Source organism: Limulus polyphemus, unplaced genomic scaffold (genome assembly GCF_000517525.1).
Source record: "Limulus polyphemus unplaced genomic scaffold, Limulus_polyphemus-2.1.2 Scaffold948, whole genome shotgun sequence".
In the NCBI taxonomy this organism is placed as follows: Eukaryota; Metazoa; Arthropoda; class Merostomata; order Xiphosura; family Limulidae; genus Limulus; species Limulus polyphemus.
Genome location: NW_013666558.1, coordinates 58,040 through 79,670, shown reverse-complemented (window position 1 = coordinate 79,670; position 21,631 = coordinate 58,040). Strand labels below are relative to the sequence as shown.

The window sequence follows — 21,631 nt, the reverse complement described above, 5'->3', positions numbered from 1 at the left end:
AATTTATTTTTTTATTATTTAGGGAGCATTATAAATATTTATGTTTTTAAAAGAAAAAAAACTGCTATTGTTATAAAGAACACCTTCAATTGAACTAAACTATACATGCCTATTTAAATATATTTACACATGGCTTGTGTACATCTATATATACATATATATTATTCATACCTTTGGTGTATAGGACGCAAGCAAATTTTGACATCAAATTTTGGGGTAAAAAAAGTGCGTATTATACACCGAAAAATACGGTATATTTCATTTGCCATCAAGATTGAATTTTGAATAAAAACTGTAACTTTTATCTAAAAGCTGAATTTTTACTCTGTGGTATTCTTAATAAAATTTATGCTGTATTTGTTTTGTTTTGGATCTCGTTCAAAGCTTTATGAGGCCTATTTGTGCCAGCTGTTCGTAATTCAGCAGTAATAGACTAGAGGGAAGGCAGCTAGTTAATGCTACCCACTGCCAAATCTTTGGCTACTCTTTTACCACCAAATAGTGGGATTTACTGTCACACTATAATTCATCCATGACAGTAAGGTGTGAAGGTAATTCTAACCCACGACACTCAGAATGCGAGTTGAGCACCCTAACCACCAGGCTGTGCCAGGTCCTGTATTAGGATTTGTTTACTAATGTAATTGGAAAACAAAATAGTTCTTCAGAGGACAAAATGAGAGATTGCACAAATGTGTTGAAACTAACATAAGATCTTCATAATTTGTTACATTTACTATGGTTTTCAATAGTTTGTTTAATAAGTCCACTGTAAGTACTGTAAAGCCATATGTGTTATTTATAACTCTTTTTCTCTGTAAACAAACTGTCATTTTAAAAGAATATGGATACCTTTTTTATAGTCATTAAGTGATTGTGTTTCAGATTTTTGTTTATAAAACTTTTTGAAAACACATCTTAAAAGAGAAAGACAAAGGAAAAAAATAGCCGAGAGGAAAACAATCTTAACATTTTACATGCTCGGCTTTTATGTGGCTAAGAGTATAGTATAGTTATCAAGAGAAAGACAGTTTTAGTTGTAAGAAGGGATGAAATTACATATTTGTTTCAGAGATTGTATTTCATTATATTTTTAAACAGGATAAAGAAAACGAAACTCATGTAGTTCATCTTGTATGTTCTACAATAAATGAACCTGATATATCGGATCCTAGTGGACGACAGGCTAAAGAGGTAAGACCATCTTTGTTTGTTAGCGTGCATTATTTGTTGCTTATATCACATATCCTGAGATTAGTGAAAGGCACAAAATTGAGTACAAGTTTTCTTTTTCTTCACATCAGTTTGGAGTTTTCCAAATTTTTTGGCCCTAGTAAACTTAAGAAAACCTCCCAAGAAATTGAAACTATACAGTTGAGTTTAATTAGTAATATCAGTTGTGATCTGACTCTTTTATAGGGTTACTCTGCTGCTTTGTAATGAACTTGAAATTTCTCTGTAGATTAGTTTTGGTAGACATCTTCATTTTGTGCTTTTTCTACATCGCATATTTCTGTGTTGTCTCGGTTGTTATAAGATGTCATATCTTAGAAATAATATTTTTTGTTATTATTACCATTAGTTTGTTAAATCGCCTAGTTAACTGAAATTGTAAATAATATGATATTTGATTTGTCTACTGTGTAAAATTAAAAAAGACTTTTCTCCATAATAACTACTTATATGTATCCCTGGATTAGTTACATTTTTTGTTGGTATATACTTTGTATATTTCTTGAACAGAAAACCTGGGAGAGCTTTAACAGTTTTGACAATGCAACATTTTGTTCAAACCATACAAGCCCTACTAATCAAAGTGATTCTCCGTTCTTGGCCACTAGTTCTGATGCCGTTCATCACCGATCAACAACTCATTTCAACACAAATAGGTATTAACCATCCTTGTTTTGTAACTGATCTAGCTAGGAGAGGTAATTCAGGCCTCTACTGATATTTTGTTAATCATAGAAATTTAAATAATCAGTTTCAATTTGATGAGGTTAACAAACTGTTTCTTTAAAAAAGATCTTAGTTAATTTAATGAATTTAAAAGACATTTAAATTTTATACATATAGTTTTTTTAGTTGTACTATGGTCAAGCTGTTAAACACTTTCCAGTCATAAAATATTAAAACTAGTTGTTCATTGTTATTGGAGATTTACTAGAGCTAATTCTGTGTTTGTGATGCCTGACAATCATTGGATTATGTTTTTAACTTATTTTGCTTTGTCAAATTATATTTCAAACTTATTGTTTAAGAAAATAAATTATTGCAACTAAATTTCTGATGGCTTCTTAACCTGACTTGATATTGATGCATGAGGGTTCTAAAAATATTGCTTGCAGTTTTTCTGCTTTGTGAAAACAAAGTTATGAAAATTTAATTCTATGAGTTCGTGTTTATTGGCGTAACTTTTTTTTTTTCTTGTGTTTGAATTTATTTTCGTTACAAATGTTTACCACTCATTTTATATCAGAAGAACTAAGTAGTATTTTATTATAATTTTTTAGTCTTTAACCCTCTCTGGACCAAAGAGCATTTTCCAGGTGTTATGTGCTCACCTTGTATTAAATTTCAAAATTTAAGTAAAAATAATTCTAACTCCATTTCAATAATTATTAACACAAAAATATTTTAGAATTAATATTTTGTCATTTTTGTTACATTCACAAAGAAAATTTTTTTTGACTTTCATTACTGCACAGCTTAGAAGAATCTTGCCTGTAAACAACACATCAAACTTAAAAAAAAAGTTTTATGATCATTCCAAACTAGAGGTCTATATTTGCTAAGAAACTATGCTGCTTTGAGAACATAACTATCCATGGCTTCTTTCTCATATGATTGTCCTTCTTTGTTATTGAATTTGTGTTGTAGCTTTTCATTGTCATTCTTTCATCGTGCTTCACCATGTGGTCTGAACAGTTACTAATGAACCTTGACTTTTAAAATTGCTATAGGTAGTGCTAATTCCCCAAAGGAAAAGTGCTGGAATTTAACCCATTAACTGCCGATTACGGATATTTTCATCATTGAAGTTCTATGGCTCAGCTGCGAATGACGGAAATATCCATCAGTCGCACGTATATAACTATAACTCTATGCGAATGACAAAAATTACCATTTTATTGTGATTGATGGCAACTCAGTTTTATCCGTGAGTCAGAAAATGGCAACTGAGCTGCTCCTGCCGCAGTTAATGGGTTAATATATCATTTCAACAACAATTAAAAATTATCTAAAAATAGCACAACTCTTCCAGATTTTTGTAGTTGGTGAAAACAAAGTAGAAACTAAAACAAATTTTTAAGGAACTAGTGACATTGGAAAACTATAGTTTCTGTTTGGATGACATTTTATTCACTATCACTACCATAGAACTTATTAGCTGATCATACTGTGCTGTAGATGTGTGACACAGAGGTGTAAATAATAACCCAATGTACCTTGGGTATAATAGGGCAAAAATAGCAAAGTATATAAAGCACAGTTTTGCCATTTGCTTCACCAACGGTGTATATTAGTTCATTTAAAAGAACAGGGTTACTTAAGTATTTGCTTTTTTCACATCTAATATTTATTGAGCCTAAAGAGAAATGTAAATTGAAGTACTTTTATGACAAATGCTGCACATACATAATAAACTGAAAAAACAACAACACCTAACGTTTCAATCTGTTTTGTGCCCAAGCATTAAGATCTAGCTGAGGCATTATTCCAGCAAGAGGTGATACTATGACGGTGATACATTTTCACATATTTGAAGTCAGGTTTGAAAATTGTTTGCCGTAAAAAAATGTTATATATATTACTAAAAAAGGTGATAGAACAGCAGTCTGCTATGACTCAATTTTTGCCCGTAGGCAGTATTTAAATTAATTTGGATAGAGTAGATGGTGAACTATTTATGTCATTGTAGAGTAAGTAAAGTAAGCAAGAGTTATAGGGGGGGGTGAACAAAGCAATCTAATGGAAAGTTAAGACTTTGGAACAAACTACAGATTCTGTAGATATTCCTTTCATTCCTGAAAATATTTTTATGTTAAATTATATCTGTTTGAATCCTATTAAAAAGTTCCTTCTATGACAAACCATCATGTAAGCTTAGTTAGGTTTAGCAAGTGCAGTCAATAGTAGAAAAATATGCCCGTGACTCTCGTCATTATTTATTGAATATTATTATTAAGATTATCATGCTCAAACAATGCACACACAAACACATAAAATAACCCATTATATTGTGGAAAGAAACTACATTTAGCTATAAATTGATCATTTATTATCAAAAATTACAATATTTAGCCTAACAAAGATACTGGTGGTGCCATTTTGAAGGGTGAGTTGTCTTAGGTCACTAATAATTCATAGTTTTAGCTCTATTTTTTATGGTTTGTAAGCAGAATTGGTGACTGTTACAATTGGCAAAATAAATTATCAAAACAAGCATGTTATTAAATATCAATCATATTGAACTTAATAAGAAATAAATTTAATTATAATATAAAAGGAAGCAATTTTTAACTTTTTAAAACAGTATCTCGCAACAGAGTTGTAAAAATTCTTAACTTAAAAAATGACTGAAATACTAAGTCAAAATATTTGATTTCTTTAAACCACAACTATAAATTATTTATTAAGTTTGTAATATGCTTCATACAACTCTGTTAAGTACATCCAGTTTGAGAAGGAAAATTAGTGACAAACCTCTTGTCTGGAAAGGATTAAACTCCTACAGACCAGAATAACAACCTAAAAGTATTGTAACTAAATAATTAATAGCAAATAATTGTTATAGCTTTCCCGGTTACCAGTTGTCCCCAGGTGTCCCTTTGAATCCCGAAGAAATGTTGCAGCAGATGCTAGCCATACAACACGTTTATGCTCAGTACGTGGCCCACTACATGCAGTAGTAAGTATGGAGACTGTCTACTTTAATAACTTACACACCAATATATGTTGAAATAAATGTTGAATATCTACAGTTAACCTGTAACACCTATATTTTGAAAGTGGTCCTACTTGTTTGTTTCTATGACCTTTAAAAACCTTTTTTTCAACTAACCTGCATAAGAAGTCTGAAATTCAGCTTCAGTGTTAATAAGTCTGATGATTGGTGTCTTTTCTAATAGTCAGAAGAGGATAACACCATCATGAGTGTTGATATGCAAATAATTCCAAGTTCTCCAATACAGAATTTACACTATGAGTATCATTATTAGAGGTTATGTGTTCCCATAAAATTTCTATGACTATAAAAAGACTGTCTGCATCAGTTTGTCTTATGTTACTGGATGCTTAATTTCTGCAAGTGACCATCACCGAAGCCTGGTAAAAGTTGTTCAGCCAAAAGAACCACTCATTTCTCTGTCATTTATTAAATTGATTTTACAATTTTCAAGATTTTTGATACATTACTAGCCTTTAAGAAGCTGAAACATGTTTTAAAGGAGTATTGTACTCAAATATTAAGTCCATTTTTGAGCAACAAACTTCTTTTAGAACTTTAAACTTGTAGTAGTAATGTATCATTTCTGAATGTTGTTTTCAGTGCTCAGACAGGAACTAGCCTTAGTCCCCAGTCAGGAGTTCCTGTGACAGGTGAAACGGCATCTTCAGCAGTAGCTGACATCAATGTAGCCAATGAAAACCTCAGAGTCCAGCCCCAACCTGCCAATAATAACAACATGCAGATGAATGTTCAAGGAGGACCTCTTATGGAGGAGGATGAGGATGAGGCTGTGAATTGGGATTGGCTGGACTGTTTTTATTTTTTCAGTCGTAGCCTTGTTCTTTTCAGCATTGTTTTCTTTTACTCATCCATTGGAAGGTTTTTGATAGTCACAGGAATCTCCCTGTTTATATATCTGTAAGTCTTAAAGATTGTTTGTCATTAGTAAAAATATCTTTGTTAATTACCAGTAAGTAGCGAATTGCCCGTGGTTCAAACGCAGATCCTTGTTATTATATTTGTAAACATTGCCCGTCCTTAATGTATCTGTAAATGCTAAGTATTATTGGTCATTAGTGGGGTATTCTTGTTAATATGTAAACACTGAATACCATCATTGGTCAGTACTGGAATATGTTGATATATCTGTAAAAATATTAAAAGATTTTTATTAACTGAAAGTATACACAAGTCTTTGGCTTTTATTCAAATCTTGCCAGTTGCACTTGCATTGTTTGAATAACTAAAATAAGAAATTAAATGTTACCCATAATATTGGATCACGATGTAAATGAATATGTATGCTTCTATTTTTAACATAGTCACAAGTTCCATATTCAAGTATTGATTTTTTTTGGTATTGTTCATTTTGCACATACTGTTTGATAGTAAGAACTGCACCAAATTTTCTTCCAGGAGTTGATCTGTAGAAAGTAGCAGCTCTTAGTTGTCCAAAATACTGTAACATTTTTCTTTAAGAACAAAAGTTAATGTTCATGTTTTGTTTTTTTTTCTCTTTGCTTCAATTGTCTAGGTTTGTAGAGAATTGAAATAATACGAAAACCTAACAACCAGAATTTAATGTACTTTGTCAAGGACAGGTTTGTAACCTAATAACCCAGATTTGATAGGATTTTATGTACTTTGTCAAAGACAGGTTTGTAACCTAATAACCCAGATTTGATAGGATTTTATGTACTTTGTTTAGGCCAGGTAATAATGCACATTGTACAAACAACTATTTTAGTCTACCAATCAAGAAGTAGCACACATTGTAGAAACCAGTGTTATAGTCTACCAATCAATAAGTAGCACACATTGTAGAAACTATTGTTAAATACGAAGTATGGTTCAATGACTATAACCACTGTTATAGTCTACCAATCAGGAAGTAGCACACATTGTAGAAACTATTGTTAAAGTCTACCAATCAATAAGTAGCACACATTGTAGAAACTACTGTTATAGTCTACCAATCAATAAGTAGCACACATTGTAGAAACTACTGTTATAGTCTACCAATCAATAAGTAATGCGTGGGTAAAATAAGTTTTATATGCCTCTGGTCTAGAAATTAGGCATTTGTATATAACCAAAATCCATAAAATAAGTCCTTGTAGCAGTTATATTTCTAGGAAGTCTTTAAGTTGAATATATTTATTTCATGATACAGTCCTTGTTATCTAAACTTCATATAATACTCATATTATCAGTTATCCTTTCTTCGTGAGGCTTAATTGTGAACAACAAGAACTGATATTGATAAGAATATTAACTGTTACTAGCTATCGTAGAGGCTTCTTTGGTAGAAGAATACAGATCCCAGAACGTGAAAACCACCCAGACAATGAAAATAACGGAAACTATCCAATGGAAGAGCAGCACCAAAACCCTTCCTCACCACCACGTGAACAAAACAACCTTCAAAATGAGGCGAGTTCTCTTTTTACCAAGTTAACCGAGGGGTGGGGTGCCAAGTCTACTGATGACTCGTCACTTGTACATTTAGCAAGCATAAACATACTAGATAAACTTTTAGAGGAATCTTTAAACAATTAGATGATATTATAAGGCCACAAGGTGATTCTTGTTGTAAAATTTAAAAAAGTGGCTTATTTTTTAACACTCTTTTATGAGAAATATAACTGAGTAGCTTTTCTAATACCGCATAGTAGTTCTGTAATGACAACTTTTTCAGATCCAGCCTTTAACATTAACTATCAAGTACATTCCTGACAAAATCTTGAATTTATCTTTTTTTTTTTAAAAAAAATATACTATTTTTTGTATGTTAATGTGATATGAATACAAGACTTTGCCAAACAATTTTCAGTTTGTGAAGTTTATTTAGTATTGAGATATTATGAAAATTTTACCATACATGTTTTATAATTGGTTATACCAATGTTTAATGATCTTTAGCTAAATTTATTTTTCTTGCATTAGGGTGCTGATGAGGCCCAACACTTGGAGGACATGACGAATGGCCAGGGGTCAGTAACCGTTTCTCACCCTTCTCAACTAGCTTGCATTTGGAGCTTTATCTCCAGCTTTTTCTTATCTCTAGTACCTGAGCAACCTCCTCCTGTCAATGTTAATTAGACTTGGTTTGTTTAGGGTTAGTGATTGTACTTCAAGTTTGCTTTTTGGATAAGAAATCTTTATCACTTAACCCGAGTGTGTCAACCTAAGATTTATAACAGCATATCAAATGTTATGTGCAAAGTCCACTTTATAATTACTTTTGTTTTTCACAATTAACTTTAACACATTCACTGTGGCTGCTCTAGATATTAAGTGTACCAGCCGTACACCTTGTACAGCACACTCGCATTCAACTGCTGGAGGCGAACCGTACCCCATACGACGAATTGGCAGTCAATGGGTTGAAATTTTTCAAATATTCATGAACACTGATGTTTTATAACTTGTTTGTGTGCTAACTGTTAAAGGAAAGCCTTCAACTGGATTAGTTTTAATTTCTTCATCTGATCTTTGGTCCAACACACTTGTAACAGTAGACATTTTTGTGGGAATTCCTCAAAGTATTGTATATGTAGCTTATGGGGAAGTGAGCTTTTACAGTCTGTATTCTGACTTTTTTAGAAACGTATAGAATATGCAAATATAATAGTGTTTTGTAAATGTTTTTATACTCCCCACACACACACTTTAATATTAAAATCATATAATATATCAAAAGGTCATTCTATTATTTAGTGGCTATGAACATATTTATATATATATATATATATATTATTTTCCTAAATGAATAAGTTTATTTGAAATACTGTATTAAAATTTATCGATGGAAAAACTTTGATACGAAGTAACATAAGCATATGCACCTTAGCTGTGCCAAATTCTTTCAAGATGAGAATAAAGTGTATTATATTAGAATATATTACATGAAAGTATACAACTAGCTATTTGTTGGTTCCCCGGTTAAATCATAATTGTAGTTAATATTTTAAAAGATACAGTGCAATAAATATGCTTATATCAAAGTATCTTATTTCAGTTTTTAAAATGGAATGAGATACATTTTTCCACTGCTTAAATAAGTTTTATAAGTCATAATATGATCTCTGAATATGTAAAATATTCTAAAGATTTTTTCCCCCTATTTTGATGCCAGTAGGTGGCTTTTTTTTTCCTTGCTGGGTTGTCAAGGGTTTTTCATTTCCGACCTAGTCATTGCTATTTGAGTTTCCACTACTAGCATATCTGTATATACTGAATAAATAAAGGCCTTTTATCCTTAGAAAACTTAACCGTTTGTTTATTAAACAATAAAAACAACAGAGAAGTAGAACTGTTAGTTATACTAAAGGATGTAGGATGACATTACAGTTTCAAGAGAGAGAAATGCCTTGTGGATTGTATTCTGAAAAGCTTTAGAATTCTTTTATAAAATTCTCTGTCAAAATTGATATCTTACAGTAGTACTGTAGATAACCTTCTGAATGTAACTTTAATTTTCACACCTATAAACCTTTCTGTCTCTCATAGCACATGCAATACTCAATACACATTTGAAGCTCTTTGAAGAAGATTTAACTAAAACGAACTTGTCTGTACCGCCAACATGCTACCTACTCTTAACTTATTTCATCAGTCTCGAGGTAGCTCTTTAATCATCACATTTTTTGTAAAAGCTAAGCAGAAAAATTAAATGTTATCGTGAACAAAAGTATGTGTGCACTCTTGAGCCTTTTCACTGTATTCTAGGTCAGGAAGTAGAAAACATAGTGCAGACATTCCAACACAAATTTTCAACTCTTCCTACTGTACAAAGGATAAAAGATATCTGATAGTAATAAACGTTTATTTTTTTTCTTTGTTTCAAGGTCAAGTAGATAACATGCGTGTTAAAATACCAAAATAATATCTATTAATTAACATTTATTCCCCATTTTAAACACTGACTATAGTATTTATAGTCTAATTTAATACACAAACATAAGGTAAGACCTAGTTGAAACACAGCGTGGTGAATTTTATTTTGCTTTTGGCTACAACTGTCACAAAACTTCTGAATTATACAATTTTGCTCTTATATCACCAAAGTTATCAAAAAATAAAAAAAAACCTTTCTAGCAAAGCACCGTGAATATTGAGTATTCAACATAAACAAACACCATAGTTGACCTAAGAACAATCAGGCGATAGTTTTGTTGCTAAGCAACGAGTAATGAAAGGAATAAACCTTTTATAGTTAGTGATGATTCCCAATCAGAGTAAGAGCTGTATATACCGAGATTGACTGCTAAGATCAATCTGGCCACAACTCTCTATATACATTTCTAGTTATAAAGATTAGAATGCATTGTTTCATCAGCTGGATACTCTCAATGTTAACATGTTATGTCTCCGTTTGTTAATTGATTTTTCCGTAACTTTGTTCCGACGAAATTTTAACAACACAAGTCTTTACTTAATAAAACTGGTTTATTCTTTCCGAATATAACTTTACCGACACACTCAACTTCAACAATCGCTCTAAAACAACGCTATACCAACGAACGTCAATAATACTTCTGACTGCAGATCAATTACACACTCTCTACACACACATTACCTTCTCGCGTCATGTTGTCCCCTCTTATATATACCCACCTACCCTATATCTAGTAAGAACTAGAACATTCGCCAAAGTACAGGATAATTCTAGAAAGTAGTAAGCGTGAGAATCACATGATCTCGATGACGCAACAAATATTTATGCCCATTTTACATTAATTATACAAATAAACTTCCCAGTCATCATAAAAAATAAAGCACAGACCGGTATTTTAGTGTATTATTTTTGCCATTACAAGAAATTTTAGTTTCTACAATTTAATTTTACAATAATTGGAATTTAACGTAGATTTTAGCAAAACAATATACAGAACTCTTTTTTTTTAAAAGTAGCCTCCCAGTGGCACAGCGGTACGTCTGTGGAGTTACACTGCTAGAATCCGGGTTTTGATACCCGTGGTGGGCAAAACACAGATAGCCCATTGTGTTACTTTGTGCTTAAACTTCCAACAAACTAAACTTTTAAAATAACTTACACATGTCAATGAAGTAAGAATTTCATACCCAACCAACAACACTTACTTTTACTTAACATAATCTTAAGAACAAATAAATGTCTCAAATTACCAGAATAAATAGTGGTTTTAATTCTGGATTTTGGTTACTAGTTTTGCATTATGTTATTTTATTATAATTGTGAAGTTGAAACTTGAAAAATAATCCACATATTTCTGTGTTTATTTCTTCATTTACATGTACAAATTTCATTCTGAAATAGATTTGGGTATTCATTTATTAAAAAATGCTGTTTTAACTCATTCTTTTTTTTCTAATAACTAGTTTATTTAGTCTAAAAAAGAACAATTCTTCTAGTTATATTTGTCCTCAGGAAATATCTATGCTGAGTACATAAATGTACACAACAAATGAAAAACTCCCGTTAATAATGTTCATTTGACATTGGTAGTGAAAGAAAGGGAGACATTTGCTTAGACGACGAAACATACAAATTTCAATAAAAGTTTATTATGTCTTTAACTTAAATATATACATTTTCAAGTTCAGAAATGATGGTGTTTAAGTAACGATTTGAGTTGTAATACCATCGAACGTGTTCCATACTTTCAGCTGTAGATGCGTGATAAAATTAATTCAATTAATCAGTTTAAACAGCTGGACAAAGCACGTGTGACAGTAGGTGCTGCTAACTTTGCTACCCTCCCTCCCTCTGGTTAGTAGTCCAAAATTACGGATGACTCTAAAAGGTCTCTAACCTGGCTATTTGGCCCATAATTAAGAAGGTAAATCTGTTGCTCTATTGGGGTTGTCTTGATTTTATACAGACTTGATAGCTTGAGACATTTTGAAACATGGTTCGTGTAACATAATTATGTGCTGTATGACTGCTATTTTTGTATTACACATACAATCAATCAACTTTTCAAGTAAACTCCAGCATGTGATTACAAGAGATAGCACACCAGGAAGAAGAATTTACTGATCTCGAGAGTAAAAGCTGAAGATACCTGTACTTAAATCAAACAGTTCTCAAGCTGAGCAGTACAGAGTAGATTAAGCAGTTCGTTATTCCACCTAGCATTCAAACTGCACTAAAACTAAAATTTAGTTCTTTTGTCTAGGTTAAATAATATCATCCAACTAGTTTGATCAAATGGTAAGTTAAATTCTCAAAATGATAAAAGAATAATTAAATGCAAAACAACAGTTCAGAAAAATGAAATGTTACAAACTAAAGTACGTGTGCACTCTGAAAGACTTAAATAGCACTCTTAAGCCTTTTCACAGTATTCTAGGTCGGGAAGTAGAGAACAGTGCGGGCATTGACACAAATTTAACTCTTCCAACTGTACAAAAGTAAAAAATATTTGGTAATAATAAATGTTTATTTTTGTTTCATGTTTTAAGGCCAAGTAGATAATACACGTGTTAAAATATCAAAAGTTTTGGCTTCAACTTAATGTCATGAAACTTCTAAATTAAACTATTTTACTGTTATATCACCGAAGTGGAAGAACAAAACAATACTACAGTGAAATGCCTATAGTTGCAAATTAATTTGTACAAGCAACATGTATCTAATTCTAAAAAAATCCATGAACTGTTCCAATAATGAAATGTATTGTCACTTTGGTTAGTTATGTTTTTCAAATGTTACTTTTTGTTGCCTAGTTAAACATCAATCAGTATAATACAAAATGCCTCATGTTGATTAAACTCCGGTATCAAGCAAAAGGAGTTGTCAGCAGTTTCGAGCAGCACGAGATGCATGGTCGAAATGCTATTATATTATGTTTGACTGTAAACCGAGTAAAGAAAGTATCATATAACACAAACTAACAATCTCAAAATTAAACTTTTAACAGCTTTAGTTGTTAAATGGAATTACAACTCAAATGTGCCTGTAAAATCACACAAGCACAGAAACATGCTGCACTTGCAGGAAAGAAAAATATTTTAAATCTTACAGATAAAAGAAGGTAATTAAGAAGGTTTTTTATTTTATTTTATAAAACTATGGATTTTGGTATACAAAATGTTATAATAAAGGATAAACTTGCCTTATTCTATGTACAGTATCATTACAAAAAGATCTTGAAATTACTTGGGGCAGATGCATCTTAAATCATAATTTGAAGTTATTAAAACAACTCCCTTTTGAACGTACTCTGATTACAGAGTTTTGCATTTTTAACTTTAACCAATTTTTGTATACAGCCAGTGATATAAATACAGAAATTTGTGAAGCACACGTACCCATAAACATCCAAAAGCATTACTCAAGAGATTTCCTGTCACTCTTTACAGAACATTTACTTAAAGAAGTTTGTTTTAAATTTTTTATATTTAAATTGTCTAACTGTGCATATAAAACTATTGTTAATAGTGATAAATGAATTTGAACAATGAATGGCTAATTTGTGAGAAGTACAGAAAGCTTTATATCGAAACCTGGATACACTGGCTAGGTTATAAAATTCAATTTTTCTCTCAGTGCTAATTTCCTTTCTCTCCAAGCACAAATGCTGAAACAAGTTTTTATAAAACATACAAGTATATAAAAGATAATTAATGATGGTAGCCTTTTACCTTTAGACCTCAATTATAAACAATGTATATTTGTTTTGTTTACAAATCCACAAACATCCAGTGTGAAAAAAGTTAAAAAAAACGAAATTCAATTTTCATGAATTCCAACTTTGAATGCAACATGTTCATGCATCACAAAAACTAGGCACTAATAATCACAGACTGTTTAGTCACACAAACACACTCTACAATATAATTTCTATCTTGGTTGAGAGTTTGACACTACTTCAACGAACAGGTGAACTAATGTATAATTTTATGTTAATAATTAGTTAGTGCTTAATGTACATTATAAACAGCTCTAATAAAACTGGAACTAGACTAAAAAATATTACTAGTTCCAATAATTTTCTATACTGAATATATTACAACAATGTACCATTCTTGTGTTCACAGACTATAAAACAGCGTAACACTTAAGTTTGTGTCATTATTATCTCAAATTCTTTCAGAGTTCATACAAAAAAAACGTTAGATATCACAATAAATATCTTTGAAGTTCTTCACATAAATGTAAGTTAACTTTCTTTTCACTACGTCAATTCTTGGAAAAATAAAACTAGTTAAAGAAAATCAAAACTGTCCAACGAACCAAGACTATAACTCCGCTACTTCACTTTGAGAAGAGAAATCAGTTTTGGTCAGAATTTTGTCACTTGGATGAGTACAAACACTTAACACTTTACAACTGTCATTGCAAGGCACCTGTTCAAACATTTTCATACTTTCTGCTAATGGCTCATCTAAACTTCCTTTTTCAGAAACAACAGGAAACATTTCGCATATAACTGAAGTATTAACATCCTCGTATCTCCCAGAGACTGTTTGAACATTATCTCCTTCTTCCAAAATAGGTGGATTTTCAATACCTCCTAGTGGTGGTAACCTTTCTTCTGGCTCAGTACATCCATCACCACCATATCTTTCAGGAATATCTTCAAAAGATGGAGACTTAGAAACAACTCGAGGACAAATTGAACTCCCAAAGAATGGCCCTCTTGTATCCAAATAGCTTGAGGATCTTAAATGATTTAAAGCAACAATTTATAGCTAATCCACACAAAACTTACTTCTAATAATTACAACTGTCAAAATATTTCATAACTAAATTTTTCCTCAACATTCCTTTTTTTAACTTTTGTCCATATTTTTTCTCAAAAATGAAAGAAACTAATACAAATAACTATAAATACAAAACTCATTACGCTGTACACACAAAAAATGAAATAAAAAAGTTAATTCACATTAATACAGTCTGTGATTAGCCCTAACTCAAAACAAAAACATTAAAAGTAAAAGCCAAAAGTGGCCATCGGCATAGTAAGAATATAGAGAAACACATCTGTGTCATGTTTGATCCAGTGTGGTATGTTAACATACTGTGTGTTTCTACCTCAAAGTTTTTTAATAGAATATTATTATAAATTTAAGTTATTTCCACGGTCAAGAAAGTCGTCAAGTTCATTTCATTCTAACTGTCTTTGATCCTTTTTCATTCTCTAGAGATAACTATTCTTCCAATGGCAGGTATGTGGCTGTAATGTTACACATTGAACAAGGATGTCGACAACAGTTTGTCCTTCAGTGGTAGAGTGGGTAGTATTTCAAGGTTACAGCCTCACATGTTTGAATGAGAATGACCAGTTGTGTGGGTATCGCTGGTCACACTGGGAAAATGGAACATTTGCTGTGAAGTAAGGATCATTAGATTTTAAACAGTCTGGTAGAAACCTTCATAGAGTAAGCAGTCCGAGAGAAGACATGGAAAATCCCATAAAACAAACAGTCTGTCATTCTGTAAAAGCAGGTCCACACTGTTTGTGTTAAGTTTGTTTTAATAAAGATTGTTCACTTTGTATTTTCCAATCTCTTTATTTCATTCTTATGAGATGCAGCATTACTCTATAATAACCCTCTTGTTGAATCTCCTGTTATTAAGTAGACCTATCCCATTACTTTGAGATTGATTCAGTTCAACCTCATTACACCACAACAGTATGCAATACATTTCAGATATTAATTTTATAATTAGAAAGGTGAAAAGGGTTGGTTAATATCATGACAACCTAATATTATAAAGCAAATAAAAGGAAATAAAAAAAGTTATGCATTCACACTACATACATGAGAATACACATTCTGCATATTTAAAACTTTTTGTATTTTAACATTCTTAGCCTTATACCATTCTTTGTTTTCTTGAATTGTGTGTTTAACAGGGTCTATGAAGTCATATTTAATGGTCATTTTTCCTGTCCAGTTACATAACATCAGTCACATTTTTTTAATGTACTAGGTTCTTTTCTATGATACTTAAACATTGAAATATTTAAATTGTATCTATTCATGTAATCTCTGTCCAATTGTATTTAAGATTATTTCATACACCTTACTTGAGAATGAAAATATCTAGATTTCTCTCCATTTGTAAAAACAAATGTAATAGAAATATCACACTTAGAATTAGTAGCAAAAATTAAACTACCTTTCTGATAATCTTGCAGCTATCTCTGTTAATGTGTCATTTTGGTTTAGTGTTGATAAACCTTCCTGAAACCAATATTTCTGAGACTTTTCAAGCCTGAAAAATAAATTCATTATTATCACCTTGTATTAGGGTCACAGAAGCATTCACTAAGTGGTTAGCACAGAGTAAAAGATAATACAAGTAAGGATAAACTTTATATTGAAAGTTATACATTGTCATTCTTTTCTATTCTGGAACATTCTTTTAGTTGAGGAAAAATGTCCATCAATTAGCAAGTACAATATCCTGAAGGCTCAAATAGTAATGAATCAGTACACTTGAATCAATTAGTACATAAAACCTTAGTAATGATGCAATCCAATCTGAATTTAAGTTCAATCTCTTTCTGAAATGCATTAACTTCATACTATTGTAGTAAACAAACCTATATATGATCCCATCTAGAACATTAATGTTAGATATGTAATCTTATATTGTAATAGGAAACCTTCCCTTAATCCACAAAGTTCCAACTTAAATCATTTCATTACTGCCATACCCCAAAAGCCTGTAAAAAAACAAAATTTAAGTTTTATAATTTCAAAGACTTGCTATCTTTGGACTTGTAGAAAAAGTATATCTACCGTTTAACATTTTCCACATACTCGGGAAACAAAACTGACACACTGTCATTTCTGCAAGTATATTATTGCTCCAGTTTTAATTGTCAAGTCAGTAAACAAAAGTATAAAAAAATACACCATCAGAAGGCAATTTATCTAAATGAATAAATCTGAATACCAATTAATTAGCTAATTAAGGTTTGATATATCAGTCGTAAAAAGTTAGCTAGCATCAAAGTGAAGTTCTAGCAATTGTTCATTTTTAAACCTAATTTGGTAACTTAAATTTTCATAATTTTTTTCTCACAAATATATATTTTCAGTTTTGTTTTTCTTGTCAATACCCTACCCATTCCACCACTTACTCCAATACAAACTGACTTTAGAATACTTGACAAAAAAAATATTTCTGCCATCAACAAAGGTTAAATTTCCTCAGCAAGTCCAATCAGAATTTTTGACTTTAAGGGTTGTTTAAAATAAGTTATCGTTTCTTATAAACAGCAAGTGTTTATTTTCTTTAACAGCATCAATCATAATTACACAAGTTTTTAAGGTCAATATAAAAAGAATTTCCAGGAGTTTACTACTCAGTCAATATTTCTGAATGATCATCACTTGTATATTATCTAAAATGTGATAAATAATCTGATGTTTACACGGAAGAAGTGTGGTAGTTTGAGTTCTTAAAAGGTTTCTTACTAGTGAAAGCTAGCAAAATAATCCTTTAGTTCAGTTTGGAGGTCATTTGCAAAATGCTGGTTTCAATCCTGCTCACAGGACATACAAAAATTGGCTTACCACATCAGCAAAATGAGTTTGGGAAATTAAAATTGTGTCTGCTCACTCAAATGCAAATTTCAAAATGTATACAAGTTAATGATATACTAATACTGTTTTTAATTGTGTATTATTAGACATTTTACAACTTATATATATATATTTTATACACCCGTACATTGACAAAAAAGGTGGGTCTTTAAAACACAGCTAACAATGGGTAGATTTGAACGGGTTGCTAAAAACTAAAGCTACACTTTCTTACATAAATAAAAACATATCTGCCATAACACAGAGATAAAAAACACATATTTTAACATAAAATGTGAAACCAAATTTAAAAGCTACCTTCAATTAAAAAAACAATGAAAATAAACATCTGTGAGCAGTAAAGGGTCAGTTCACATCTAATACCATACTTACAGATAAATAATAGTTCTTATAACAGTTCAAATACTCACATATTGACCAGAGCCATGTTGAGATGATGTAGACGAAGAAGATGAGCAGATACAAGATGAAGGCTGGAAGTACGTTGAGAAGTGCAGTTGCGAGTTTTGGGGCTAGAGGTCAGTGGACCCAACATCTGTGGACACAATCCTACACTCTGCATTGTTAGTGAACATTCTAGCCTGTTAAATAAATAAGACCTTATAAAATATTGATGTTTTTTAAAAATTCAGTTAAAACCATGCATTTAATTGGTCATTTTTATTACCTCTAAATCTTTTTTTTTTTAACATTGAAGCTTATTCACACAAATTAATTTCCAAGTTATTTTCCAGTTGGATAGAGAATACAGAGCATCTATATTTTAATTTTTAGGTTGTCTCTTCAAATATCATAAAAATAGTATGTCTGATCGTGTGGTTGCTATGCTAGTGACAGGTAGCTTCTTTACATGAGTCTGATTTCTCACTGCTACAGCAATACAACTTCTTTAACCCTATATACATATATGGTGGTCAAAGTGCACACGCCAATACTTTTCACAGAGTGCCATTCAAGATGGTATTATGTATTTGATGTCAGAATTATCAAATAGTCATTTTACTCAACATTGTTGATGTTGATTTAACTACAGTTCATGGTAGAGGAGAGTAAATACCAGATACAATATATAAACATACTGAAAAAACTGTATATACACATTTTGGGTTATTCAAACTGTATAACTGACAAAAAGTTTTATTCTTCTGTAGATACACATTTTGGGTTATTCAAACTGTATAACTGACAAAAACAGTTTATTCTTCTGTAGATACACATTTTGGGTTATTCAAACTGTATAACTGACAAAAAAGTGTTATTCTTCACGTGAACATCACCTTGCCCCTCCAACTTGTCCGAGTCAGACTGATGTCATCAATTCACAGACATGTCTTAAGAACAAATACTTTTGTAACACATCTGATTTATTTTGTTTACTAACGGCTTTGAAATTACAGCCAGTATTCCTTCTCCATTATGGGGTGTGCCATTGGATTAACCCCACGCACATTCAGTTAAACAAGTATAGTCAGTTACTGCTATAATAGTGACAAACACATAGCTTCTTTAAACAAGTCTGGTTGCTTACTGCTAGGGTAATGACACTTATTTCTTTTACTCAAGTCAGATCACTAATATAACAGTAAGTGACCTAGCTTCTGCTGCCAAGGAACCATTACGTACCAACATATAATATTATTTCAAGGCATAACTGCACCCTATCACTTAAAAAAAAGTTTTACAGTATCTTATAAGATTTATAATTCACTTACCTTCTCCAAATGTTCCATTGATAATAAAAGTTGTGTATAAAATGCTAAGTCTAATTAACCAACACTTCCAACACAATTTCAAGTTCACAAATAAATTATGTATCTAAAGCCATATACAAATACCTGAGGAAGGTACTGTTCATTGGAGGCATTATGGGATATGTCTTGAAATGTTTAGAGGGACTATTGTTTGTTACATAGGTAAGCATCAAGTATTGGAGAATGGGGGGCATTTAATAAGTTTGTAATTCTTTAATCACTGCAGTAGTATTACACCCATGACTTCAAAGGTGGTTGTGTTTAATTTACTTACCCATTCCGAGCTTTTCTTGGAAATTAAACAAATATATAATTATTCTGAATTTCCAGTTGTGTTATATAATAAAATGCATTGGAGAAAGGGTATAAGTTATATTCTTTTCAATATAACTGGTAGTTAACTTATCGAAATCATTGGTTTAAAGGCACAGTATCCATAATAATAAATTTAAACACATTTTTTAAAGTTAATTATTTTGCTATACAGTTCCTTCACTCCTGAACAAGTGGTAAGTGATTACATGGTTCTCTACACCAGTGTTTTGTTTGCAAATACACATATTATAGCCATTTCAAACTTACTTGAGGGATTTGAGCAAGATTTCTTGTTGAGATTGCAGTATTCTGATTTCTTCCTCTAAAAGCTTAACTTCAGCTTCTCTATCCTTCAGCTTTTGCGTCAGCAAGTATACACTTTCCTCCAAACTTTCACACACTGCCTACGATTTAAAACAACCACACCATGAACTGGTGACGACAGATACTAACAGATTAAAGAGTTGGAAGAAAGAAAGAAAAAAACCACACACAAACACACTTTGTGTTTCTCAAACTCTGAGAGTTTCAAACTAATACAGAATGTTGTTTAGGTATAGGTAACCATTCCTCTAAATGAATACTCAGAGGGACAAAAAAAGGACAGATGCTATCATTGTTGTTGAGTAATGCCATACTGATCAATAGGATTTATATAACTGTATATTGTTCTACTAACCCTCTTCTAACTAATATGTTAACAAGTCTATGAGCAGCTTGGTTGTTATTAACTTTAAAAAAAAAATCATATTTAAGAAACATTGGGAACTCTTGATCCACACTTGAAGAAACTCCCACAACTAAAATAATTGTTAATTTCATCCTTTCGTAACCAATATGATAAATCTACATGAGGTCAATCTGAACTGTCCATCCCAAGTTTGAAGTGATAGACAAGAGTGAATGCAGCTAGTCAATACCACCCACTGCCAACTCTTGGGCTACTCTTTATCAATGAGTGGTGGGATTGACCATCACATTATAACACTCCCATCTCTGAAACAAAAAATATGTTCAGTGAATAGATTCTATCCCATGACTCACAGATCGTGAATTGAGTGCTCCAACCACCCGGCCGTGCCATGCCCCAACTAGTTTAGAACATATAATCACATAACTTGTTCACTTTTCTTGACATCCTTGTATATGTTATTTGGAATAGTCATTCACATAGGTAATCTAAGACTTAAAAGTATAGTATTACATTATTCTTATTTTTATCCTTTCCTGTGCAAATGATTATTGCAAAGCCTTCCTTACCTAAGCAACCAGTAAGAAAATAAATAAAAGGCCAGTCAATATGGTGTCAAACAGAAACATTGTTGAGAATAAAAATTTGTTTTACTCGTTCACCAGCTTTCCTTTACTTTCCAAATTCAGCTTATTCTTTGTATAACATTTCCAGAATCTGCATTTTAGAAATACGTGAACATATTTGTCAGACATAAGTGTACGTGAATAACATAACTGGTTGTATCAGTCATAAACTACATGATCACACCTACTGACTAAACTTGTAACATCATTACAAACACAAAATTAATATATGTAAAAATTAATTTGGAATGCTACTTCATACTACTTATAATACAAGTCAAAAAATAATTCCATTTATACAAATAAATGCTAAATATTTGATTTTGCATACAGCTAAACAGCAGAAACACAAACAGTTCACTACATATTGTGGGTTGAGTTCTTTATATTTCTTTTTTTTGTAATTATTACCAAACTTTAAAGATTAATTGGAATAATTATGTTTCAACCTATGAATAGCTAACAAGCTTGAATCAAAACCACTATAAAACAACCATGGTATTCATTATTCATATACACCAACGTCCAACAGAAAGTCCAAAAGCTTCCATAAAAACCCTGGTTCAGGATTATTAAGGAAAGAAGAAATTGAACACAGACACAGGAAAAAAAAATTGAACACATGTTAACATAACACACAAAATTATATTCACAAGTTTTGTTTGTTTTTTTTTAATTTTGCGCAAAGCTACACGAGGGCTATCTGCGCTAGCCGTCCCTAATTTAGCAGTGTAAGACTAGAGGG

General features: G+C 31.4%; 2 protein-coding genes across 2 annotated transcripts in view; one reads left to right on the top strand and one right to left on the bottom strand.

Moving 5' to 3' along the window:
- LOC106461379 (homocysteine-responsive endoplasmic reticulum-resident ubiquitin-like domain member 2 protein) overlaps positions 1–9,214 on the top strand; it is an 18,983-nt gene extending 9,769 nt beyond the window's left edge. Inside the window, exons 4-9 of the mRNA XM_013921197.2 lie at positions 1,102–1,194; positions 1,744–1,889; positions 4,799–4,912; positions 5,552–5,869; positions 7,237–7,384; positions 7,898–9,214. Of these exons, the coding sequence (XP_013776651.1) occupies positions 1,102–1,194; positions 1,744–1,889; positions 4,799–4,912; positions 5,552–5,869; positions 7,237–7,384; positions 7,898–8,053 (975 nt within the window). The 3' untranslated portion in view covers positions 8,054–9,214. The remainder of the gene's footprint in view (positions 1–1,101; positions 1,195–1,743; positions 1,890–4,798; positions 4,913–5,551; positions 5,870–7,236; positions 7,385–7,897) is intronic.
- Positions 9,215–10,744: 1,530 nt separating this feature from the next.
- The window catches only part of LOC106461378, a 25,320-nt gene continuing 14,433 nt past the window's right edge, over positions 10,745–21,631 (bottom strand). The window contains exons 4-7 of the mRNA XM_022388326.1: positions 19,837–19,973; positions 17,914–18,084; positions 16,068–16,163; positions 10,745–14,603 (exon numbers count right to left, since the gene is read on the bottom strand). Of these exons, the coding sequence (XP_022244034.1) occupies positions 14,180–14,603; positions 16,068–16,163; positions 17,914–18,084; positions 19,837–19,973 (828 nt within the window). The 3' untranslated portion in view covers positions 10,745–14,179. The remainder of the gene's footprint in view (positions 14,604–16,067; positions 16,164–17,913; positions 18,085–19,836; positions 19,974–21,631) is intronic.